Below are 25888 nucleotides of genomic sequence, written 5' to 3' on the forward strand. Positions count from 1 at the left end.
GTTCAAGGGATTTTTAATCTTGTGAGATGAAGACCTCCCTGGTTGTAGCTGCAGGTTTTGTGTGCAATGCTACTTAATACCACCCTTGAGTAACAGGTATAGTGTAATACAAGTGTCATACCCTGTCTTGTGTTTGACTGAGGTCCTCAGCTGAGGGGTGTGTGTGGGAATATGAACATGCTTTTAATGCTTCTGGGCTTGAACTAGTTCCATGTGGAGCCAGCTGGGATGTACCTATGGAACAAAGCTCACATCTGCAGCTGAAGAACACTCTGGTCAGAGTTAAATGGTCTTCACTGCATGAAGCAGTGCACATACCTAGTCCATATCAGCAAAAATATGTGCATATATATCAGATTCAATTAGTTCACCACTCTTGACTTTGCCTTACTCGAGCTGCAAAATAAAACAGTACTTGTTTGGACCCCATGCCCCCTCTGTGGTCTCTTCAAACTCTGTGATTCTGATTCTGCCTCACACCTACTGAAGTGGAAGGTTTTGTTTAAGTGAAGAATATTCCATTAAGTGAAACCGATTTGGCTTGAACTAGTGAACTTGTTTTTAGGAGAAATCTTCAGTTTTATCAGCGCTCAGTCTTGAACCATCAGTGTTCAGCATTAAAGCCTGCTCAGCCAAACCCAGAAATTCAATGAATTAAATAGATTTGGTCATCAATAACAAGAAGAGACTGACAAGACAAAAAGAAATAAATGTCATGTTTTTAATGCTGATTTGAACAGCCTCACAAGAAGACAAAGCACCAAACATTGAGTGTCTCTCAGCAAAGCCTTATAGCACAGGCTGGCTGTCCAGATCCACCTCTTTTTCAGTATTCATCATTGAAGGGATACTCTGGATGGTCACGCCACCTGTGGAAAGGTCAGATTGGACAAGTGAGCTCCTTGGGTGAGGCAAAATATCAAATCACTACAGCCATCCTGTGCCCAGCAAACCTCTTCCTTGCAATATATCTGTGGTCTTCATGGTAGGCTCTTCTACTTATTCAGTTCTGCTCTGAATAACTGGCCCTGCAGAGTTGGAAGCAAGCCTGTGTATTTAAGGAGAGGACAGTGAAGGACCATTTTTCAGACTGCATATCTTAAGGAGAGATGGGGAAAATCAACAGGACTCTGAATGTCAACTATTCTTACTATTTATCTCAGGTGAATAGAAGTGTTTTAACTAAGGTGATGGCTTCACCATGTGTGCTGTGGAAGGAGAAAACTTTGTTCAGATGTCTAGAAAGACCCCTAGAAATAAGGGTTACGTGTGAAGAAGAGGTGGAGACACCACACTGTTCTGCTTTGTCTACTTGTCTGGGTCTGGGGTGGTGCTTTCCCCAAGCAGCTGCCATACCTAAACTAGGTCTGGCTACATGTAGATACTCTACCAGCATCTACAGTGGCAGAGAATTTACAAAAAAGCTTTAGGATGACCCAGTTCAGGAGACAAAGGGATGGGCATGGGTGCATTCTAACAAAGAGATATTTCAGGCTTTGTTTTAGAAACTGCATGCTCAGGGAAGATGCACAAGAAGGCAAGAAGAAAATTTCCAGGGTCAACTTCAGGTGAAAAAATAACACTGTGTTTGCCCATTATTGGCAGACTTAAGAGAGAGGTAGCTGTTTTCTGTTGTGGGTTTTCTTGTTTGTTTGAGAAGATGATGCTAAATCACAAGCCCTGGCTTGACAAACACTTTCCATTAGCTAAATGAAAAATTTCTGAAGAGCATTCTCAGGTGCACCATGGCAGCTGTCTGCCTTGCCTTACAGCACAGCACAACAAATACTGGCATTTATCCAGCTGTGAATCGTTCCAGTCTGGGAAGGACACATTTCACAATATTGAAGGTAACTAACTGGAAGGCATCAAACATTTTGCATTGGTTGTGTCAAAACATTTCATTCCAATATTTAGCCAAGATCAAGTATTTACACATTAACAGATTGAGTTGGTTAAAAAAAAAACACCAAAAAACAAAACAAGCCACAACATTTTGGCTTGTTTGATTTCAGTATAATTTGATAATGTCTGAGTTGCCAGTGTCATTATCTCTACTTTTCATCTATTGAGCATGCTTTGCTAATCAGATCTCACATATTCAAAAGTCTGAGTCCTTTGAGTGAAAATGATTCACTTGAAGGAGTCAGTACAGCTTGGTATAACTGGTAAGGAAAAACATCCATAGCAGAGAATGGGAGCATAAGATAAATCAAGCAGATACATTAATGTAAAACTTGCCCTGCACAATGTTTCTAGATTTCTCCAAGAGGAGAAGAAACAATTTCAGATTAAGATTTCCTGAAGTACTAATGTTTTTATAAAACATCCATTTTTTTTCTCAGATGCTTAAGTTGCTAATTTGTTCCACTGATTGCGTTATCCTGTTTGTATGGCTTACTCATACCATCAGAACCATAAGTTTGCACACAGTACCCTTATGGTAGCTGATAAGGGGAAGAACCAGAGGAAAGCTGGATTTTTCCATTCCTGCTGGCATGTGCATCACAGCAGTCAAAGGTTTTCCAGGAAGTTGGCTAACCAAAAGTCTTTCTGTATCATGGTTTGACTTTTTCAGATACAGATTGCTTGGTGAAATAAGAAATGTGTTTAGGCTGGTAATTTGTCTGATGCACTGTCAATTCCAGACATTTTGATGTGGTAATGCAGAGGATGCATATATATCTATATATATCTATATATCTGCTCCTTATATGGCAACATCACTTTTCCAATGAGGCTTTTTTCATAACTGAGATCAGATTGTACTTAAACATTTTTCCCCAAACATGAAGCTCTTGTGAAAACTAGAGCTGCCAATGCCCATTTATGCATCCTATTTGCCTTATCCTTGGTGGCCTCCTGTGGCCAAATTCACTCTAATAAAGCAAAGCATTTAACTTATTAGTTTTTTAGATTGGTAGCTCATAAAGTTCTTCCCCTGTGGGCATTTGCAGCCTTTAACTTTGCTTCTGGGAAAGGCTCTTGCATTTGCACCAAGGTTACATTTCGAGTATATAATCTTTAAAATTTAAATGATGCTATAACTCAATTTTGCTATAGAAAACAAAACTGTGTCAGATACCAAAACACACTTAAGAATCTCCTAGGCCATTTGTGAGAAGCCTTCTGGAACTAAGTACTGCTAATTGATGCAAGGCTATTTTAAGTTCTAAGAAACTAAAGCTTCAGAGCACTTGGCTGAGTTTAAATGTGAAAAATGAGCTCCATTATGATGCTTTTAACTTAGTGCATATTTTCGATCATATTTATGCAGCACAGTAAGTGGTTTGTTTGTTTCTTTGCAACATTTGCCTTTTTCTTTTGAGAAATGGTCAACATTTTAGAGTGCTATTGCTGCTGTTTGATGCTGTTATCAATGTTTTTCATTTCATGCTACAGTTTAGCAGGACACAGATAATCTAAGGTAAAAAGAGAAATGCGTGGACATTAATCTCTAGCATTTGGCTACTTATTGAGTACCCTGAAAAGGGGAAAACAAAGTTTGGCCTTAAGCTATAGATGCTTTTGAGCTGAAGGAAAAACAAACAGCCTCATCCTCTAGAGGAGGGGATGTTGGGTAGTTCTGAGCTTTCAAGGGAAGCAAAACTATATTGGATGGTAAGCTTTAGGTGACAAGTGGGAAGATATCAAGGCTTGTTAGTTCTCAGAAGAGATAATTAGGAAGAGGTCTGTTAGTCAAACAAGCTTCCCATTCTGTTTTTCTTAGAAGGTACAACTTAATTTTATTTGAATTTCAGCTTCAATATCCACACTTCTAGACAGGGATGATGCTTTGCTTTATCAGTGTCTGGGATCACCATTCCCACATAGCAGAAATAGTTTAAGGAAATGGAGTAGAGATGGAATAGCAAGATACACTCACTTTCTGCTAAGTGGACTTTGAGAACCTGAGCTGCAGGCAAATATTGTACATTTATTTTTGCAATGGGCCTGGGAGCATATTCAGGCTGCATTAAAAGTCTCTCATGTTTAAGCCTTACCTTAGAGTAGGGTTGTTTATGCAAAAGTTAATATTAAAAGGAAGTGATTTTTTTTTTTTTTTTTTTTTTTTTTTTTATTCTCTGAAAGAACAGGAATGCTCTATGAGGATGTAGGATTTCTCCTGTACTTACATTAACAGTTCCACATAACGAACATTTTTGTTCAGGGCTTCAATTTCTTTCATCTCTTTCTCAGTGAGGGAGAAGTCAAAGATCTGATGGAGGAGATGTTAGGAATGAGTTAGCATTTCATTTCATAATCAGCCTTCTTATCTTCCAGATTCCAGAAGTACAATCCCTCCTTCTCCCTGTATCTCTCCCACAAACCCATGCTTACTTACATTTGCAGGAGTCTCGAGGACATGAATAAGCCCAGTCACATTTGCCTACACCTTTTTTGCAAGAAGGGGAAGGTAGTCTGGCAATACTGAGCCAGGGAATGTATTTCCAGGGAAAGTAGGGAGCACTGTGAGTACTGAGTGCTGCAAGGGATGCAGGAACAAAATCATCTTATTTTGGGGTGGTGGTCAAACCAAATGTTTCCTTATGGTGTGGATGTGACCCTTTCTGTCACACTTGAGTGCAGCAACCCTTCCCTAGCACAACTGTCCTATACCTGAAGACAGGGCAGAGCAATCAGTCATTCCTGAGCTCCTGCAGCCTTAGGCTGCTGACCTACTGAGTTACCTCCTCTCACTTGTGCTGCTCACTGCAGCAGTTGGTGCTCTGGGACACACCACCAGCTGGAGCTTTAGCTGCTCCAGTGGGTTAAAAGACACCAACATTTCCTCTATGTATTGCTTTATCTTGTTACCATTTAGTGGTGGGGACAAAAAGCATCAAATGTGGTAAAATTTACCATTGGTCAAGTCTTATATATGTCAAAAAATGGGGGAATTGCCTTCTATAGGGGCTAAGCCAATGTAAGTGGATTTGTCCATGTACTACTGGGGTATGAATTTACCTGGAAATTCTCTCTGATGCGTTGTGGATTGAAACTTTTTGGGATCACCACCACCCCTCTCTGGACGTTGAAGCGCAAAGCAATCTGTGCCGCAGTCTTGTTGTACTTCTTGCCAATGGCATTCAGCACAGGATCCTTCAGTAAAGGAGGGGAGGACACATTTACCCTGGGAAAAAAGTGAGAAGAAAAAGAAAACAAAAAAAACCTCCTCATCTTTAATGTCGAAACATAGGGGCATCTACTTGTTTGTGGACAGAACACTGCACCTTTTGACAAGTAGGATGAAAGATGGGAGAAAAACTTTGGCTCTTAGGTTGGCGGGCTGTCAAGGGCAACTTCCTATGTGATGTCTAACATTGACTTAGTTTCTCCTTCCTCATCTAAACCTCACAAGTTCCCCATTCCAAACACTTGCCTTCTGTTAGAGGAGACCTAAGGCAACCTCCTATGCAGACGCCTGGCATTCTTTGATGACAGCATGCAGCAGGAGTGTTGAAAGTTTACACTCACAACAGTGATATTTAGACACTAAAGTTCAAAGCCACTTTAAAAAATGGGGGCAGAGGTATTTTGCACAGAGATTCAGAAGTGTAGAACTATGTTTCCCTGGATATTGTCCTCCTGTCAGAAAGTAAGGGGGACTTACCATGATTCATCCCTTGAGGTTCCCAATGGGCTGTACCCAACAATAACGATGTCATGTTGTCTGCAAAATTCTAGGAGTTTGGGCTGGGTGAAGTAGGGATGGCATTCTACCTACAGGAGTAACATAGAAAGAATTATTAATTAACAGGACCAGACACAGAAGCAGAAAAAATCCCAATATTTGTGAGAGCTATAGATGAGATGATGCTTTCAGGAAAAGATAGATATAAATTAGGGAAAAGGGAACTCCATCTTTGTTTATTATTCTAATTGTACATTGCTGGGTGATTGATTTTTTTCTTAATTTTTTTTTTTTTTTTTGTGAACAGCAGATCAACATCTGCAACTATAATTTGGCTGCAAGGAACTTTTATTGGCCTGCTGTGGAAAGGTGGCAATAAGTGGAGATCATGGAGGTAAGGCAAACTCACTAGACAAGTAGACTGAGAAGGGAACCCATCTCATGTGGGTCTGCACTCCATTTCTCTGCCTCTTGCATTCAGGATGATTTACCTGATGTTTTTTAGGGAAGTGTTGGCATAAGCTGTCCCAGTTAGAAAGGTGAGGGGAGGGGGTATCCAGAAGGTGAGATTATGACCTTGTTGTGAGCTCTGCCTCCCACATTGCAAACACTATTCCCTCACAGGCATGGATTTTCTGGCTGTGGTCTCAGACTCTGGGAAATGGATGTCTAAAAGGTGACAGAGCAACCACTGTTTGCAGTGGTTGCTATCTGGCAAGTCTGAAGCTATCTGGCACATCCATGCTTGCTGGCCAGCTGCCCTACACTGGGCTTAATCTTTTGCCTGGTTTTCCTTGACCCCAGGAAGCATCAGCAGTGCTCAGCACAGTCTTAGGAGCCCGCCAGAATCAGCAATTGCATTTTGCACCCGCTGGGCATTTTAATACCAGGGAAGGGTGCTGGAATTCCCTATTCTCACTGCCAGCCTTTCCCTCCAGGCCAACTACAGAAATGGAAGCTGTGGCCAGCCTCTTGCCTGCCTCCTGGCCATTCCAGCCCTCCAAGCCACGTGCTGGCAGTGGGAAGTTGGTCCTGGTTGGTCTCTGATCTCTTCTCTATTACTGCTAATGTGGATATTTGTTTGTGCCAGATGAGTTTGTGTCAGAAGGGCTTCCCAGAGATTTCTAGGAAATGCAGTGGCCTGCCAAATGCCAGAGCCAAAGGTACTGGGCACTCAGATGGGTCACTGCCACTTGTCACCTTCTCAGAGCCCCGCTGCTGTAATTTAACTCGGATGTGCCTGTCATCCTCACAGGATTGCTCAGCTCAGGCCAGGGCGACAGGGTCTCCTTTAATCAAGCCTTTTTCTCTCTCTCTTACACAGGTCTTTTAGGAAAAGTACAAGAGAGCAAGTACAGGAAATTCAGGAGTTGCATCTAGTGGCTTTCACATTTGAGAAGCCTGAAGTGACTCAGGATCTTGAGGGTTGGGCTGGTGTCAACTAAGGTAGGCATGGCTTCACTGAGGACTGGTTACCTCTGAATGGCTTTCTTGGGAATTTTTGGACTTGAAGTAAGGTACATGGCAGAGATCTAAGATCTGCTTTGACTCACATTCAATCTTGTTATGAAGCTTTGGCACAGAGGCATCAGTTTTATAGTCCTGGAGCAGAAACTGAGGAAAGTGATTGCTCCAGAGCCTTCAAAAATTGATCTTTAGCCTAGATAGGAAGAGTAATATTTTCAAGCTAGAATTGAAGGGCAGCATCTGTGGCAAAGTATACATCACCTTTGTGTACATGGTGGCTTAAGCTGTGTGTTTGCATTCCCCAAAGGGCAGTGGCACCGTGGCAGGCACTGCCCTTGGCTTGCAGTCATACCTGGTTGCTGACAGGTTTGTGCTTAAGTCCTGGCTTGTTCATGATCATCTCCAGTTGCCTGCGGTTGAAATTGGATACTCCAATAGACTTTGCCAAACCTGCATCTTTACATGCCTCCAGAGCCTGCAAAGAAAGCAAAGGCAAGAGGAATCCCACATGTTGGCTTGATTTCTTGAAGTGTGCATTTTAGAGAGAGGTGGAGGATACACCATTATTGGGACCCTTGGCTGCAGCAGAACTAACAGCTCTACTAGCATGAGGGCTCGTGTTGTCCAGACAAACCAAACTCTATTCCTGTGTCGACCTGCTTTCCAGACAAACCCCTAATGGTTTTTACCTCCTGTGAAGGTAGAATTTGTCTGGAGAGCAGAAAGATCTAACCTGAGATACAGATACTTAAGTGCCAGGCAACCCAGTTTAAAGAGTTTTACTTATTTTATGCTGCTTTAGCAGTGCCTCAAAGCTGGAGAAAGAAAAGTGAACAAAACAAATTGCTTTCCTGATAAATCAATTCACTCTTTTTGATTGTAAGACAGTTTTTCATATGAAGTCTTTATTCAGTGAAATCCCCTAAATATCTGGCAAGACACATCACAAAACCTGCACAGAAAACTTCAGTTCAGTATCTAGCAGAAAAAAAAAAAAAAAAGGTGGATGGGAGAGAGGCATTCTAGATGTTTTGCACTTTAGGCAAATCCTAGTAGCTGAGAAACTCTTATGAGTACTGGATATGAATATGTTCCCTGGTCTTTGTTATCTTCATCTGCTGGGTTGTTAAGGGGAAAGAGGGTCCTTTCCTATGGTGTTCCACTTTTCTGCCCGAAACACAAATAATTCAGTGACTGTTTGAGGCAGAGCAGACCCACCATGGAGCTGAATGCCCTTCCAGGCTTTGTTATTCTTTCTGTCTCACAGGAGCTGAAAGCAGGGAGGTAAGAGGCACTGTGTGTTTGATGACCTCTAGTTGGCCTCATATGCCTTCTATCACTCAGTGACAAGTCAGCAAATACAGTCATCTGGATTAATTTTTGCCAGCTAGCACCACACTGAGAGAGTGAAATTATCTGGATTGAGTCAAGCCATTTTAATTTAGATTAATGTTGCTATTTGCAGGCACTTCCCACCACCTATTTTTCTCTTGCTTATTAGCTGAAGAGAGTGGCCTGCTATAGAATAACCTTTACATTAAACACCAGCTCAAAGATAAAAATATAGCAGTATTTGGAGAGCTATTGCTTTCAACATGTGAGCAACCATTCTGTGAAAAAAGGGGAATGAGCTGCATCAGCCAAATTCAAATGTAACATAAACAGCTAACGTGGAATTCCCCCATCCCCCTGAGACCCAGCCTGGATGGCTCAGCTGCCAAGGGAAAGTTCAGGACCCCCTCTGGCCTCTCTCCCCATTCAAAACCTCACTCAGAATTTCACCATTCTTCATCTTTATCTGCTGTACCTTGGGTAGAGCTAAACTGGGACATGACTGTCCAGATCTGGACAGTTGAAGCTGAAGTGGAGCACGTAGTAGCACCTCTTATCTCCTGGTGTGAACTGGATGTAATTAGTGATGCTGTTTCATCAGGCCTGGTGCTGGAGAGCTGAGCAGCTCTGGCCATGAACCAAAGAGGTGTCCATGGCTTTGAGAGGCAGAAATGTGAGCAGGTTGTTAGTCTCACTTTCTACCTCACCCAAAATCCTGAAGCCAAGTGACATTAGGCTTAATGAGACATCTGCCTAAAGGACTAGAGCACATCACAAACAAATGTAGGGTGCAATCTTTCAGGCAAATAATACTTCCGTCCAAGTTTTCTTACCAGAAAAATCTGGTGTTCCCATCTGATAAGTAAATTTAGAAGTGAGTGAACTTGTTCTAATGGCAAGTGGTGGCAAGGTCTTGGGCTTTGTTTTTCAGGGGTTATGAGTGGGAAGGTGTTGCCTTTTTGTTTTGTTTTGTTTTTGTTTTTTTTTTTTTAAATAGGGTTTTTTTGGTTGATTGTTTGGGGTTTTTTTTTATGGCGAGCTTTAGGGCAAAATGTTATTTTTTCTGCAAATGGAAAGATTTTATTTTTTTTCAAGATGACCTGGTCTCTTTTGAGGGCTCCAACTTTCTTGTTCCCTGAAGATCAAATAAAGGGAAAGGATTGGTAAAAACCTAATGATAAAAGCTTCAAGTAGTGAATGTAGAGTGCACTCTCTTAAAGAGGGAATGTGGACATCTGATGTTTCAACAATGTTTTGTTATTAAAATAATTAAATGACAGCAAAAAGAAACAAGCTTAAGGATAGAAGTAACATTTATCCATGGAGCTTGTAGAATTAGATCCATTTACCTTGGCAATTTGCTTCAGTTATGTTTATTAAAACCACAAGTAAAAATGAGAATTAGTATCTATGGGTTTAAATCATATATGGATGGATGTTGTGTTTACTTACCTCCCAAGTGGCACATAAGTCTGTCTCATGGTAGATAAATTTTCCATTTTCATCTTTTGGGTAGAGTGCATCTCCAGGCTGAAAAGTAAAACCATAGTGCTGTGCTTAAAAGAAAAAAATTTGCACTCCTTAGACCAAAAATTTTTTCACAGACTCTGTTTCTACTGGTAAACAACAAAAAAAATGGATAGTTTTTGAAACACCCAAAGTTCAGCAGGTCATTCATGCTGGGCTTACCACATCCTCCTCTGCTAGATAGTCCTTGGATACACTCCTGAGCTGTCACATGAGAGTGCACTCAGGAGTTCCTCGATGGCCTCGTTTTTCAGTAAACTTTTGACCTTTTTGTTATGGCATCCAAAATCTCCTTCCAAAGGCCTGGGCTAGTGTACCAGCCTGCATTCTCTTCTACTTCTTCTCTCTTCATTTTGGCCCTTCCCTGGCCTCCTGCTTGTGTCCTAGGCACTTGGGAGCTGTACTAAGCTGGTACAGCTGGAGGGTCCAAGAGCTACTAGCAGTAAAGGGCTGTGGGCATAGCTAACCTCTTAAGTGTGTTATCCACCTTTCTCTGGGCACTAGAAACTCTTTCTTCCAATCTCTATACTCTGTAGGCTTCAGAGATAATTTATGAGCTGTTATCTCACAAGCACAGCTTTCTCTTATTTGCTGGTCATTTCACTGCTGTTGCAGGCAATGCATTAACACCTCCCTCCCTTGAGCCTGGTCAGAATTTCACTTTTGTGTTTTGCTGCGGTTTGGTTTTTCTTTTTTTTGAGCAAAAACCCTTCAGTGATGTTTGACATTTAATCTGACTTCAAACTGCTACATTTCAAAGGCCTGGGTACAAGATGTTGACGTGGTAACTCCTTGGGAACGTGCAGCTGTGACTAATATGATCAGTAACTATCACCTCCCAATTCAGTCGAGTTCAAATCCAAGGCATTTAATGGGAAAAATGAGCCTAAGGAAAACACAGCCTCAGATTTCAGAGGGCCAAGGTCTCAGTTACAGGCATAAGCCTCTCTCCTCCAAATGTGCTGATTTTCCTCAGAGAATTCCACAAAGACAACTTGTTGCTTTTGTTGCTCTGTCTTGCTGGAAAAAATATCTTGACTAGAAGGAGGTAGGTGGCTGCTGGGTACATTTTTTTTCTATTAGAAGGCAAAGTGTTTGCCATCATAACGTGAGGTGGAAAAGCTTTATTTGCAAAACCATCCCCATGGTATTTTGGAACAAGCCATTTATCCCATGATGCCCCAGCACACTTTCCAAGGACTGCAAGTTCAACATATTAAACAGTTGGACCTGTTTAATTTTAGTAAATGAGTCTGAATTCAGGACCTTTTTACTCTGTCCCATTTCCAAATCACTAACTTCTAGTCAACTTTTTTTTTTAATAGTAGTCAAAAGGCAGCAATTATATCAGCTAATTTACCATCTTCCCATTATCCTCTATAATTTGTGTTTTAAAAAATGAACCCAGTCAGGATGAATTGTGCTTGAATATGAACTTCTCTTGCCTGAGATGTGGTGTGAACTACTGTGGATTTCTACAGTGATCAATTCTTCCTCCTACCTGCAGAGAACTCTGCAAAGTGTTGGAGTGAAGTTGTCTCTGCTCAATAGTCTCCAGACAAAACTTTCTCTGTTTAAAACTTTTTAATAACTTTAAAACTTTCTCTACCAAGCTATCTTTTTATGAAAGGGAATTTCTGAATGGAAGAACTGCCTGCAGATGGATAAAGTGCTGAGAGAAAGGCAGTTCTTTGGTGGTGACAGAGTGATGGTTATGGAAAAGGCCTTTTAAAGTTGGTCACGTATTTTAGCTCTGGGTTCTCATGAACTACACCCCAGCAGTCATCCTAGAAATGCTGATGTCTTCTCTTGCAGTTCTTTTGGAGATAGCCTTGTGTTTTACACTGGATAAAAGGTGGCTCGTTACCATGTTGCTGCATGAGCACTGAAATTGATGTGGCAGTCACTGCAGGATCACATGTTGTCATGTCATGTCTGAAGTTGGAGACACTCCAAAAGACACCAGACAGCTCATTTGCCAGTTTAAAACCGTGCAGCTGTTAACCACTGACAGGGAAAGTCCTGCTCCCATTATAATAATTTTCTCACCAACACACATGCAGAAAGACAAGTCTGCACATCCCCTTGCTTTCATAAAATACTCTTTGACAAGCAGGCTTTCTCAGGAAAGCAGTTTCAACAACCTGTGAATGCCTGTCCTATAAATAGAAGGGCAACAGGAAGTCGAATAGTGATGCAATTGGTCTGTTTTGTGTTATTCTTTTAAAATTACAGGATGCTTAGATAAGACTTGCTCAGAGTAACACTAAAATATCTGCTTTCTTGTCAGATGACAGAATCACTCGGTTGGGATGGATTTGTAAATCATTTAGTGCACAAGTTGGTGCTTACTTGATGAATCAGTCATCTGAGAAGAGTCACCTAAAAGTCCTGCTGGGTTTTCACCCCCAAAATACCTGCTGGATATGAGCTCCCCAGGCAGAGGGAGGGCATGTGGTGGCCTGGAGATCTCTTTGTGATGGTTATTGCCTTGCTAGGGTGGAGGAGCTGAGCTTTAGCTGGGGGCTAAAGGCAGGAAGGACAAGTCCTGAATGGGGAATCTTTGCGGGGGGAAAAAAACACAGGGAGGTGTAGTCTCATATTGATAGGCCAGGGAATAATTTCACCCCATGTGGTGGCCACTCTTGAGTTGTTTGAAAGCAGTGGGACTTTGCTGAGTGGGGCTCTTTGAAACCATGGTCCTCTTTCCCTGCCTGAAAACCCTGTGATAAATTACTGGCTGGGCTCTGCAGGGGGAAGTTTCTTACTGGTTTTGGGTGGTATTGTAAGTTCTGTCTTAAGTACATCACTGCTTCCAACCAGAGATTGCTTTTGCAAGACTTCTGGGGAGGAAAACATATTTGCAGATTAGAGGGGGGAGTAGGAGTTTCTTAGAGTTACACCTGTGTGCTCCTCATCAAAGGCAAACATCACAGGCAGGATGGATGTAATTGTGAGAGAGGGAGCAAAGAAAGGAAACCTGTCACCACTGCAAAAGAATGGGGTTTTTCATTTTGTATTTGATATAGAAAAGTGTATATTTTTCAGGAAGAAAGTGAGTTATTTTTTCTCTCCTCTCATGAGAAACATGAATGAATGTCTAGGTCTGCTACTCCTTTAACTACTCAAGATTGTTGATACAAGCCTCAGGGAGTCAGATGTACATTACTTTAAAGCCAGCTGTCTATATCTTTATATTGTGAGACAATGACCTTCACTATGTGGGAGAATGAACTACTAAAGAATACAAACATAAGAAAAAGGAAACAGGAAATTGCTAGTGGTGGGAAATTTTCAAAAATGTACCCAAAAGGATTCCATACGTGTGACTGTATAAATAAAATTTTAATATCAGAGTCTGGTTACTCCTATACAGGTCTTAATAGGATATGGCCTCCTCAGGGGAGAAAAAGGGCTGCAAGTGTAAAGTGATAGCCTCATTGGTAAATTGCTTCCTATCTGATAGTTCTGGTAATTTGGAGTTCAGCAGCAAAATATGATTTTAATAATCAGAGATCTACCTTTCTTGCAAAAAGAGGCCAGTTTAGAGCTCAAACGTTGTTCAGAAACAATTAACCAGCTAATTGCCTGACTCTATTCTCTCTTAGAAGAAAAATTTTAATAGTTCAAAGCCACTTAAATGTTTTGAATATAATTTATTTCATTTGCCTTTATATCATGTACTTGTAGAGGGAAATTGTAAAGCAAGGTACAAAAAGCTGTGAAAGCAGAAAGTTTGTGGACTTGAAAGAGGGAGGCATACAAATGAGATGTGAGCTCCCTGCATTCACAAGTTTTGCCTACAAGCTGCCCAGAGCCAGCAAGATGAGGGAATATCAGAGTTGAACATTTTAGAATGAGACATGGACAATGCCTGGCATCAGCTGGGATCTAGTGAAGCTGAGTGCTGCAGTTACAGAGATTAAAATCATAACCACAGTTTGCCCAGCAGCTTCAATTTGGGACAGAGTAAGGAAACCAAACTTGGTGACTTTTTTTAACCTTTCCCTCTCTGAACTTCACCTCTGGCCTGTTGCTGCTTTGTAGGACCTCTTTCCTCCAGTGACTCTGCTCATGGCTCAGAGAGGATTCAGACACATGTACTGCTCAGCTGGGGTAATTTTTCAGAGTAGGAGCTGCTCAAATGCAGTAGGGAGACCTTTCCTTCCAGCAGAAAGACTCCAAGCAACATCTCTCCTGACCTGTTCTCACACCACCTATAAGCCTCTCTTTGGGTGAGTAGTGCACAGAAATACATGTATGGGCTATAGATCAAAATACATATGTTATCTGCCCAAAATGCTATTGACAGCATAGACTGGAAGCTGCAAGGACTATGCTAGATGGAGACCTTGGTTCAATCCAAGTTCATGCACTTTTTCTAAGCAATTTTTCTTTTTACCTTGAAAGCCATTGGCAGCTCAATGATGTAGAGGTCAACATAGTCCAGCTGCAGGATCTTCAGGGTTTTCTCCAGGGTGGGACGTACCAGCTCTGGGGGGTGGCAGGTATTCCACAGCTGGGGAGGCAAGCACAGGCTTTTTTTGGGGTGCCAGGAGGAACAGTGAACCAGCTGAAGCCCCCCATCACACAGTCCCTCCCTCTTGTCCTTCTGACAGAGCCCATTTGCAGATTGCAAAAACATTGTGGTCTCCATGCCTGCAAGGCAGAGGTGAGGGCCTTGCCTTGCCTTCTGTCAGAGCCAGGTGCAGAGGTTAAAGAGGAATTCTTGCCCAGGACTAATGAAGTGTTGTCCCAGTAAAGCCCTTACAGATATTTTTATTACAACACAGGTTCTTCCGAGCTGAGTATATTGCTCAATGAACATGGGCAGATTCCTTTTGTTTTCCAAGCACATGCTTTCACTGAAAAACTTTGTTCCCACAAGGAATCTGTGGTCAGTTTTATGCTTGAAGGCAGAAGCTTGGATCATGTGAGTCAGATATTGAACATCCAAGTACCCAGCAGTAAGAGAATCTTCTGGTTTTCTCCTGTGGTCATGAAGCCTGAGAGACTGCCTGACCTAGGGAAGTTTTCTCTTATTCCCACATCTGGAAGATGTGTTTGTTTAGTCACTGTGATGCAGGTGTGAGTAGTTAAAGCACAGTTTCTGTACCTCTTTAATGCAAACTGCTTCCTTTCAGGAATGCCCCGAGGTTGCTATGGAGTGTGCTTAGCTGGTGAGTGTTCAGCACTATCTCCAACTGAACTCTGCTGATGAAAGTCTCTTACAAGAGTAAAACCATAGCATGGTAATTAGTAACCAGGAGCTCTTTGTAAACGGATTGGGTTTTGTCGATTTTAACTGCAGCAGAATTAACACACAATAGAAGGTTTAAAGTGCCATTTGAACGCACACAGTAACTCAGGCTATTTTCTTTCCTTGTTTTTTTTTTTTCAACTTACAAAACTAACTGTGTGGAGTCACGTTGAGGTTTTTGTGTTCTAACTTTTGTTGGCTGAAAAAAACCCTGTTGTTTGCTGGTGTGGATGTTATCTAGTCATTTCTGCCACAAAAGCTGATAGCCACTGCGTGCCAAAGTATAGAATAGACATAAAACTTGAATTGTGGTTTATGGGAGAAGATGTTGATTGTAGGTGTTAAAGGGCATAGCCTGTGTAAGTTTTAAGTTACTTTAGATGTTTGTTTTGTTTTTAAACTATGTTATAGTTGGGAAAGCAATCTGCTCAGTTCTGCCCATGGAAGCAAGGATATGTTAAGTTGTACTGAGAGCAGGACATCTGCCCTAATATGACAAGCCAAAACACCTGGAAATTCCTACTTGTCCTTTCTCAACTGCATGCTGTGAGATGTGAAGAGTTTATGATCAGCAGACAGTGGTAAGAGGCTAAGGTGTACTACCTTAGGGGTAGTAGGAGGCCAGGGTCCTGTTCTCAAGAGTTTAAAGTTGTTCCATTGAATTTACTGAAAACCTTTGGTTTATGTGTTTTTAAATCATTTTATGTGCAAAATGAGCTTAACTTGTATTTAAGTAAGGAAATGACTTTGTAGACCTTTCATGTCCAGTTTGTTACTGTGTTTTAGAAATTTGGTAACCTGAGATATATTGCCTAAAAGTAGTTTTTGTGAGTGTCCTTTCTATCCCAGTTCTGTTGAGCTCAGCATTTGCCAGTGAATATACTTCCCTCTAAAGACTGCAGAGGTTCTGATGAACCAGCCTTTAAAAACAGCAAACATTTGTGCTATGTCAATACATCGATGCCATGGAAACTTGAGAGTTTCATAACTGTTTTCATGATTTGTACAAGTTATTGTATTATCTACCTAAGTAGAACCCATGTTTGAGCAGTCAAAGCTGCCAGCTGGCTTTGGCATTTTAGGACACCACATTTCCTGGAAATGTTACTTCTAGTTTAATGAAAGAAATATCCTGGGATGAAAGAGGAGACCAAAAAGGTCTTGCTGTATAAGCCAAGTGAGATGTTGGCAGTTGATATAAAACCTCTAAAATTTCTGGATGCTGAGCTGCTGTGCCTGATCAGGCAGCCAGCAGCCAGAGCCAAGTGCAAGTGCTGATGATTTCAACTGGCAGAGGCAGCGCGATCACACCGGGTCACTGCTCCAGTAACGCTGCCACTCAGCAGGGCTGCTCCCGTCAGTCCCTGCTGCTGGATCAGCCTTCCAGCTGCAGCATCCTTGCTTAAGGAAACATCTGCACCAGGGGTTTGGGTCTGCAGGCTCTTGGCGATTCCCAGCTCTTCTGATGTCAGTAAGGCATAATTCTGTAGTGCCTGAAGTATCTACTGGATTGAGATTTGCCTGTAGCTTGTAAGATACCTAAGTTTGTGAGGTACATTGAATTAAAGATATATAAGGCAAGGGAGATCCACTCCCACTCCTTCTGGGAAGTTCAGAGCTGCTGTGAGAGCTTTGAGTGAAACCTGTGAAAATCCTAGATTGTGATGGATTGAATTGGTTGCAGAGTATTCTCCGTTTCTGCCATTGAACTCTTTTCAAGATTGTAGAAATGTTCCAATGGACTATCACCCCGAGCAGCTGACATTTCGTCAAGCACAAACAGGACACAATTGTGAGAGAAATCCACGTGTGTGTCATCCCACAGACACACAGCAGGCTGGGACCATAGGCATTGGCTGCTGTGGTACTGTGTGCTGCAGCCCTGTGGCTTGCAGGACCTGCTGTTTTCCAAATGACTCAGTGTTTAAGTAGTGATTATTGACTAGGAAAATCATCTGGTGATCAGATCAGACAACTGAATACGGAAAGGCTTAATAAATAAAGGAAGCTTGGAAATTTTACCAGGAGACATGCTATCATAGAGTCTAAAGGTTAATATGGGCAAATAAACTGCAGTGGAAGCAGTTGAGAAAGTTAAAATATTCAAAATTGTTAGGACATTTGGTTCTAACCTTTTGGCACAACTTGGTAGTTTTGATTTGTAATATTACGGATAATTCACAGTAATGAAACTATAAAACGCTGAAACCAAATATTTTCTCTGATCCAAATCAACATATTTGGCATATAAGAGACTGAAAAATTCCCCTGATAAAGGCAGAGAATTTGAGAATGTGAGGCTTTTCTCAGAATGGCATGGTTGTTATCAGTAAAACCAAGCAGGAAACTTGGAAAAGAGGTGCATATTTTACAGATTGGAAATTGCTGTACTTGGAAATTGGTCTATAGCTGCTGAAAATCCACTTGGTCTGCAAACTATCCAATCTGAAGCATGGTTTTCCCAGATCATAGAACTTAACAAAATTGCTCACAGTAAGCCAGGCCTCTAATCCCATGGGATCTTTCACTCTAGGAACAGTGGTGTTTATTTGCAAGTCTATTGAGTAATTGTGGATTACGTCTTATTTGGGAAAAGAGAAAGGGAAAATATTAGGCTGATATGTTCAAAGAACATTGCAGGAATTTTGAGGTCATAAACTCCCTTAGAAACTGAACAGGCACCATCAGTCTTTATTCTGCAATGTGCAATGAGCTCTCTTATACCTGGGGTAATTCATGGTAGCTGTGACACCTTTTGTCAGACACTTCATTGGACAAGGGATTTCACTCCTTTAGGAGAGAGTCAAGTCATAAAGCTTGAATGTACAAAATAGCCCATGCATTGCTCTAGAATAGAAGTGTAATGACATCTTCTCTCCAAGTAAGTTGATTCACCATCCTAACATTTTTTAATAACAGGTGATACAGTAACTAAGGGTGTAGCTTGATGAGTAATTTTCTGGCAGTAGCTCCATTGCAGGCACTTGCTGTTCTCCCATACACAGACACTGGCGTGCACGTGCTTGCTCCCACCCCTTCCATTGTGCAACCTCATGGCAAATCCATGCAGGGATTTGCTCTAACAGAAAATAGCTCAGTTGCAGGATCATTGTCCAGCTGGGGTTCTGTGTGTGACAGCACAGTAACAGGTTAGGCAGCACTTTAGGCTGAATGCAGCTGTGGTTTTAACTTGCAGGTGCCTACAATACTAAGCAGAAGGGATGTTGCATGGTTCCTACAGCTATCAGAGATTTAAACAGGGAACAACAGTGATTCCTGTGCCTCACAGCAAACATAGTGTTCATAAAGATCTGCAGCATTCTGGTAATGCTAGGAAAGAAAAATAAAGGATGTTGGATCTGGAAGGAAGCATTCCAGATGTTGACTGCCAGCATTCTTAAGAAAGACCATTCACGGAAATCCTGGATTTAGTGTAAATACTCTGAGTGCAGGTTCTCACCTTGCCACAGTAAAAGATGTCTTCTCTCTTGATCTTCCCTTCAGCAATCTTCTCCCGGATGGCTTGTCCCACTTCATGCTCATTGAAGTAGACAAAGGCACCATCGATGTGGCGGTAACCAGCGTCGATGGCAATCTTCACCGCCTCCAGGCAGGAGCCTTTGGGAGTCTGATGGGAGAAGGGAAAGAGTGAACATAGGCTCAGCCTACTGCTTACCTCTCCTTCAGTGCTGAAGAGTCCCTGAGATGTGCAAGATTTGTGGTGTCATTCATCCTGAGTGGCCATCCCTTACCTCCCCAGGCAACCACATTCCAGCTTCTGAATGAAAAAGTGCTGTGCACTTTTTTCTCAAAACTGTTGAGCATGTGGGATTGGACTGGGAAAAGGCAGCAAAGCAAAAAATTGTCTCACTGTCTCTGTGAGAGAGAGAATACTAGTGTCCTCAGGAAGTAGAATCAAATGCATTTGATATGAAAAGAATTTCAGAATTTGTTATCTAGAGAGCAAGGGCTTTCCTACAGCCATTTGATAAAATCACTTACTCAAGAGGAAGATGACTTTTTGATTGAGCAGAGCTGAATCAACCACCTGCTGATCAGAGACTGTTTGAATAGCTTGGACCTTGCAGCAGTGCAGGAATTCAAATTTGACTTCTTTCTCCTCAAATCAACTTATCATTGTTGGCATCACAATCTGAAGGTCAGGATTATCTACTGGTATTCCCAGTTCTGAACAGCTGCTTTTACTGTATGGTTAAGAAACAGTAGTTGCTTTTGTGTATATTTATATATATTTTACTGCTTCAGTTGAAGATGAGCCCAAGGAACCTCCTAATAAGTGACATTTTTGTACTGTGTGCTGCATTTATGTTTGTTCATCATCACCAAGTTTCAGAGTAAGCTGTTTTTTTCAGAGCAGTCGTATTTTCCATTAGCCAGTGTGGCAAGCAAAATTACATGTAGGCCAAACTAAGCAAAAAAGCAAAAAACTGGACACCGAAATTATTTGTCTGGTCACTAAAATTGTACTGAAAACAACTTATGGTTCCTACGCTTTTTATAATGAAAGAGCAGCTCTAAGTGGTGGTGGCCAAGGGTGTGCAGCCATGCTACTCTCACATCCTTTTCATGGGCATTGCTCTGCTGCAAGAGGGGCATCTGATTCACTTCAAGAAAAACTGAGGTAGGGCAAGTCAAACTGCTCTGCTGTGCTGTTGTCTGTCACCAACAAATGGCAAGAGCTGGATTTTGCTATCTGCAAGTGCAGGGCCAAGACCATACTGCTTGTCCTGTGAAGAAAACAGATGCCAGAGCCATCTGAAAATGAGAAGGTAGGAAGAGAGGATGTCAAATTTGTTGGATTTGACAATGCCAAAGGAAGAAAAGAAGCAGAACTGGCACTAAGTGTTGTTGGGAAGGACCATTTTTCACCATAGCAATAGCTCTCCTTCCTCTCTCTCTCCTAGCTGTCCTTTTACAGCTGCCACTGGCCTGGCTGTCCACGGGTTTGTCATGAAAGAAACAGTTTCTGTTCCACCACCTGCTGAACTAGAAGGTGTGAAACTCAGAACTGCTCTAGGATGCTTCAGTGATTAAGGACATTGGTCTTCCTTCCATATTCATGAAAGGAAAGTCTTCGAAGGACTGCTGAAGACACCTGGGGATGTCTTTCAGTCCCAGAACTGTAGGCTGGTGACAGATCATTCTGGGATAATGGGACCATATTCCAGCCTTGGATTCCAGCCCCATCTTGGCTGACTCTGAGGGACACTAAATGGACCAACTTCTGTTTGGGCTTGAGAAGAACTTTCTGCTCCAGCATGCAATGCCTAAAGGTTACTTAAAATGCAAAGCTGCTCACACGTGCTCTGATTTATTACAGACCTGAATGAGGGCCTAGAAGCAAAACAGCACAATTTGGCACCCCAGAGTATTTACAGCAGTGATGATGCAATACTGTGTGCTTAATTGTGGGAGACAATGCAACACTTGTTTCAGTGCTTTGCTGCTTTCATTGTGGAAGCCTCCCAAAAGCACGCTTGGCCCCTGGCAGGGCTTTTTCCTGGTTGTTGGTGGGATGTAAGGAGGGCCATGGCAGCTACCAGCTTTTCAGGCACACTCAGTGGCCACTTTTCACTTGGGCAGCGTTACAGAAGTGCAAGGCATGGAGCAGTGGCAACCTCCAACATGTTCTCTGCTTTGTCCCTGCCTGAACCTGCAGGAGAGGATTTGAGAGAGGCATCAGGATGAAAACTCTGCCACGAGTTTAACAAGCCTGCAGTGACTGATGACAGTAAGCTCAGACCTCTGCCCCAGCAATGAGCTGCACAAAGCTGGAGCCACAGTGACAAAGCTCAGGCTGACTGGCACAGAGCAACAGGGCTCAGCTGAAAGGTCTGGGGAGCTCAAGCTTAAGTGATTATTAGTTATCTGAAAGACAAGTGTATTTCCAGCAGAGCTATCAGTGTTTTTTCTCTCTGAAATGTGATTTTGCAAACAGTGTGTCTTCTAGATTTCTTCAGCCTGTTTGACTTTTACCATTCACATGTATGAAAGCAGAGTATTTAGAGGACACTGATGTATTACCATAACATAGATTTGGAAAAAAAAAAAAAAATTTTTTTTTATTCTTTTTCCATTTGTTGAAGAGACTGAAAATGGGATGTGAACCCAGTACCAGAATTTCCCCTCTTCATGCTCTTGAGAGATTGTGTGAACACAGCTCCCTGTGGTTTCCTGACGCTGTGAACTAAACTCTACCAGGCAAGGAAATATTGATTATTAAGTTGCATATTTTCTCAGTCACCAGGGCCAGTTTGGTCAATAAGAAAAGCAGAAGGAATAGGTGAGGAAAGGTAGAGTCTCACATGTAAGGGAACAACACAGTTTCAGACATGGAAGGAGGGTACAACAGAGGAAAATGCTTGCAGTTAATGCATCTGCTTTCAGCTGAATCTGTTGACTTGTGTTAATGCTTCTGTGAACTTCTCTGAATTTCTTAATTTTTTATGTGGGACTTACATCTGTACAAATAATCTTGTGAAAGACTCTTCCATCTCAAGGAATAACCTTATTCTTTAGGGGCTTGGGGTGGCTTTTTTTGGATCAGGTCTTGATTACCAATGGCCAGAGATGAGTTTACATTTTATATATATATGGTTTTTTTTTGCACTAGTCCATTTCATCTGATGTGGTATATTAATTCTGACTGATTCTGGTCTAAGGTGCTTCATATAAAAATGCAAAACAATCTAGGGAACAGTTTTTGGAAAATATTGCCTCTATTGAACCATCCCAGCTGAAGGTCTGAGACATCTGTGAGACTGGAAACTTTATACCATATGTTTATTTTCATTCTAATGGAGAAACTATCATTTCTGGCATTTCACATATTTAATCCTTCCAAATCCTGCAGTAATGGGCTGTGGTAAACTGTGCTGATGAGTTGCACAGGCTAGTCATGTTGTGGTATTGCCACTTTTTAGAAGTGTTACTTTAGGTGTCATGTCTTATTCCATTGTTTCCTGACAGACCGTACCAAGGTTGGGTGATCACCACAGCTCATCCATCTTTCCATAAGAGAAGGCACAAACCAGGATCTTTCCCCTCTACTCTGCTGTTCAGTCTGAGGTGTTTAAATCTCTTCTGTCTTTCATTGGTCTTCAGTAGTGACCAGATTAAAGGTTACCAACTGAAACCAACTTTTATTTAATTGCAGACAGAAATTTGTAATACATCTGTGGAGTATAAGAGTCAGCACACTTAGCAGCTGATGGAACAGCACCTCCCAGACATGAGGAACCACCTTTTTCTACTCAGAACCCCAGACCTCTTCCCCTTCTTTCCTTCAGGTTATACTCTGTATGTTACCTAAAATGCAGTTGCCTATTCTGCCACCTCATTCCAGGCAGGGCTTTATTCTTGCACCATTCCTGAATGAGCACGGCTCACTTTTAGAGTAGTACAAATACTGAAATGTCTCTGTGTCATAAACCTTTGTGCTTTGTTAGTAGTAATCCAGGACTCTCTAGCTTTGGCCTTAAGACAGATCTCTGCTTCTTTATCACTTTTTGCTTAAGAGCAGATAAGAGGTGTTCTTGATCCTTCACCATAATTAATGTTTCAGCTTCCAATCACCATGCCTTGCAACTATGCTACTTTGATCGAGGACTTGTTTTAAAACTGGAGTTTTATAACCACTTGTGCACTGTAAGTCAGATATTTATCTTCAGTGCTTTTGCAGACAGTCACTAATTTGTGCCAAAGAACCATATTAAATTTACTGCACATTATATGATAAAAGAATAGCTGTTTGGTTGACTAGGAGGACTTGCTCAATCACTAATAAATTTCTTCAATAGCATCTGTGTTATTTTAAGGTCATAAAGTTTAAGGAAACAAGAGACACAATTATTCCCTCTATCAATCAATAGCTTGTAAACTGGCTGATTTACCATCATGCATGACAGATTTAACTGGTATCTGTTTCCTTCAGGTTTCATGATAAATAAATCCAACAGAAGGGCTGGGAGAGCAGACTCAGATATGCACCTTCACTGAAAGAAAGGAAGCAGCAATTTGGCCCCTTCTCCACAGATGAAGTAGCCAACTGGCCAGTTACCACTTTCTGTGAGTCTGAAAAAGCAATGTGCTTCATCAATTCTGTCTGAAAGGGTCTGCTCTCTTTTTCGTCTGAGACCATAAACTTTCCTAATTTTTAATGTTTATTCCAGACACCTTACGTCACATCCCATTTTGTCAAAAACTATTCTCCCTACCATAGCAAATGGTTCACCTTCAGTTTTGTTTGTAAGTGCACATGACCAAGCCACAGGAGAATATTTTTGTGCAGGCATACCCATGAGTTTTTCTCTTCACACTCTAGTAGAACAGTATTTGCTCAGCAGTGTTAGTGGTTGTCTGACTTACTACTGCTACATGGTGTCACAGTTCAGCTGTCCTCCAATTCTTTTGCTTTTTCTATAGTATCTTTTTCTGGTCATGTTTCCATTGGCTTTCCAGCTGCTTAAGTGGGTTATCTCCAAAGAGAGCTAACAGGACACATTGGCAGTAGATTATAATCTTGCAAAGCCATGTGAACTGCTACTGCAGTCACTACTTTTATGTCTTAACATCAGTATTATTACTTATTTTTTATTAGTGTGTATGGTAAAGGAAAGCAGTCTGACTTGGGCTCCCAGATTTTGCTCTGCCCTGTTTTACAGGAGCAGCTTTACAGAGTTGCACCAGTGTCAGCAGCACTTGAGGGAAGAAGCCCTTTACCTTAGTCCTGAATATCTCACCTGGTTAGTGGAATGCTTTGCAGTCTCTCAGCTTGGAATAATGATCCTGGGGAGAAAAGCCTGAAGTGTTAGGAGACATAGGGCCATCTTCTGGAAAAATCTGAGTTTAGCTGCAGCAGAATTACACAAGGCATCCAAGCCATGGGCCAAGTGCTCCAGTCCAAACCTATAATTTAGGATGTGGAGCTGCTGTTTAGGAATCTTAGTCAGCTAAATACAGGAAGGAGAAAGTAGGTACATTCCTGGGCTCAGAGCCTCCTTCATCAGAGCTCGGCACTCACACACAGATTCTTATGCAAGTTTCTAGAAGCCCAGTTGCTTATTTCCATTTGCCTGTTTTCTGGACAAACTGGCAAAAAGGATTGGCTTAAGATGTTAGGAACCTAGCATAGAAAGCATGTGTACTGAAGGCCCTGCAGGAAAGCACAGGTTGAGTTTACAAAGCCAGAGGATATGAGCCACACTAGGGTACATTCTTAGAATTGTTTAATCTTGTAAAAGAGAAGCTGTACTGTACACCTCTTTCTTGGAAAATGCAACCGCCAGCACATCCCTCTCTCTCGTACACAGGAAAATCTGGCTTTCATCCCCCGGAAGCATTGGCAGCCACCATCCAGGAAGCAAAACCCAGCAGAAGGTTCTCTGCAAAAGCAGGTAGAGCTGGGAAAGGAGGCAGAGAACACAGCTAAGTGCCACGAGCTGCTGTGCCAGCCCAGAACTTCTCTTTATGTCATGCACTGTGTTGCCTTGGAAGGTGGAGGACAGTAAATATGTGCAGAGAAGATGGGGGGGAATGGTGTCACTTGTCGCCTTGTGTCACACCATGAATGAAGGTGGGACAGGGATGCCTTTCTCCTCTGACTTGGTGCTCTATCAGTGGCCTCAAGCATAGGGTTTGTCCATACAACAGAAATTAGATTGCATAACTGCAGATTTAGCATTTCTAGAATTCCTGTGACATTGTTATTCTAGGATTTAGCCAAAGCTGTCTTCAGGAAAGTCTTATTATTGTAGCTGGCAGAGGGTTCTGGAGTTATTTTTAATGTTTGATTGCAGAATCCTCAGTTTTAGGAACGCTGCGACTTTTCACCCAACACAAAGTCAGTTAATGTAAGGTGAAGCTAAAGAGCTGCAATACCTTTCTTCTGGCAGCAAAAGGATTAAAGCAAACCAAGAACACGATGTGCACACCCAGGTCCCTGGGTTTACAGTGCTGGTGGGGTGGACTGGGAAAGTTTCCTGAAGAGCTGGAGGACACAACAGCCAGCCAGCTGGGCCTGGAAAGCACGGATCTATCTGGGAGGGTGGGTGCTATCAAAATACCCTTCAGACAAGCAAAGCAATCACAGGGATGTGTGAGGTACAAGTGGAAGATAAAGCACCAGCTTGTGCAATAAAAGAGAAGAAAAGGTTGCCAGTAGCTCCTCTGCTTCATTCCCTAGAGTTAGAGGGGAGAGGTTTCTGGCGCCAGTTCGAAGAAATGTTTGCAAAGGCAAATGTAAAACTTGGGGAATTCCACCACCTAGTTAGCTGAACCAACAAGAGCTGGCTTCGAAGCCCAGAGAGGCATTTTCTGCACAGTGCTTTCAAGTTTTGACAAATCTGGTCTCCTAGGTCAACCAAAGAGACAATCCAGATGTTAGCCTCCCACATGAGCTGCAAGAACATGCTTACACTGTTTTTTGGAGAACTGTGGGGAATCAGGGAAGCATAGGAGTGCACAGCCATATTTAACGTATGGAGTTGGTCAGGGACATTTTAAAAATGGAGCTTTGCCTGGAAAATTGGGCTCTAAATGTTCTTGCCAAAAAGTGTATCTTTCAGTTGTGGTAATCCCGATTACTCACTTGTAGGGGTTCAGTTTTTCCCCTCTTCAACAATGCCAGTGATTCCCTGCCTCATCTT

The 25888-nt window shown here is 42.0% G+C and overlaps 1 protein-coding gene and 1 long non-coding RNA gene across 2 annotated transcripts in view; one reads left to right on the forward strand and one right to left on the reverse strand.

Moving 5' to 3' along the window:
* Positions 1–707: 707 nt before the first annotated feature.
* Positions 708–25888, reverse strand: part of AKR1D1 (aldo-keto reductase family 1 member D1) — a 34439-nt gene continuing 9258 nt past the window's right edge. The window contains exons 2-9 of the mRNA XM_079304254.1: positions 18682–18849; positions 14364–14480; positions 9887–9964; positions 7455–7577; positions 5615–5724; positions 4969–5134; positions 4137–4219; positions 708–869 (exon numbers count right to left, since the gene is read on the reverse strand). Coding sequence (XP_079160380.1) covers positions 827–869; positions 4137–4219; positions 4969–5134; positions 5615–5724; positions 7455–7577; positions 9887–9964; positions 14364–14480; positions 18682–18849 — 888 coding nt within the window. The 3' untranslated portion in view covers positions 708–826. The remainder of the gene's footprint in view (positions 870–4136; positions 4220–4968; positions 5135–5614; positions 5725–7454; positions 7578–9886; positions 9965–14363; positions 14481–18681; positions 18850–25888) is intronic.
* The window catches only part of LOC306801323, a 46882-nt gene continuing 26936 nt past the window's right edge, over positions 5943–25888 (forward strand). Inside the window, exon 1 of the long non-coding RNA XR_013774057.1 lies at positions 5943–6029. This is a non-coding gene — a long non-coding RNA (uncharacterized lncRNA). The remainder of the gene's footprint in view (positions 6030–25888) is intronic.

Source organism: Erithacus rubecula (assembly GCF_903797595.1).
Source record: "Erithacus rubecula genome assembly, chromosome: 4".
NCBI classification, from domain to species: Eukaryota; Metazoa; Chordata; class Aves; order Passeriformes; family Muscicapidae; genus Erithacus; species Erithacus rubecula.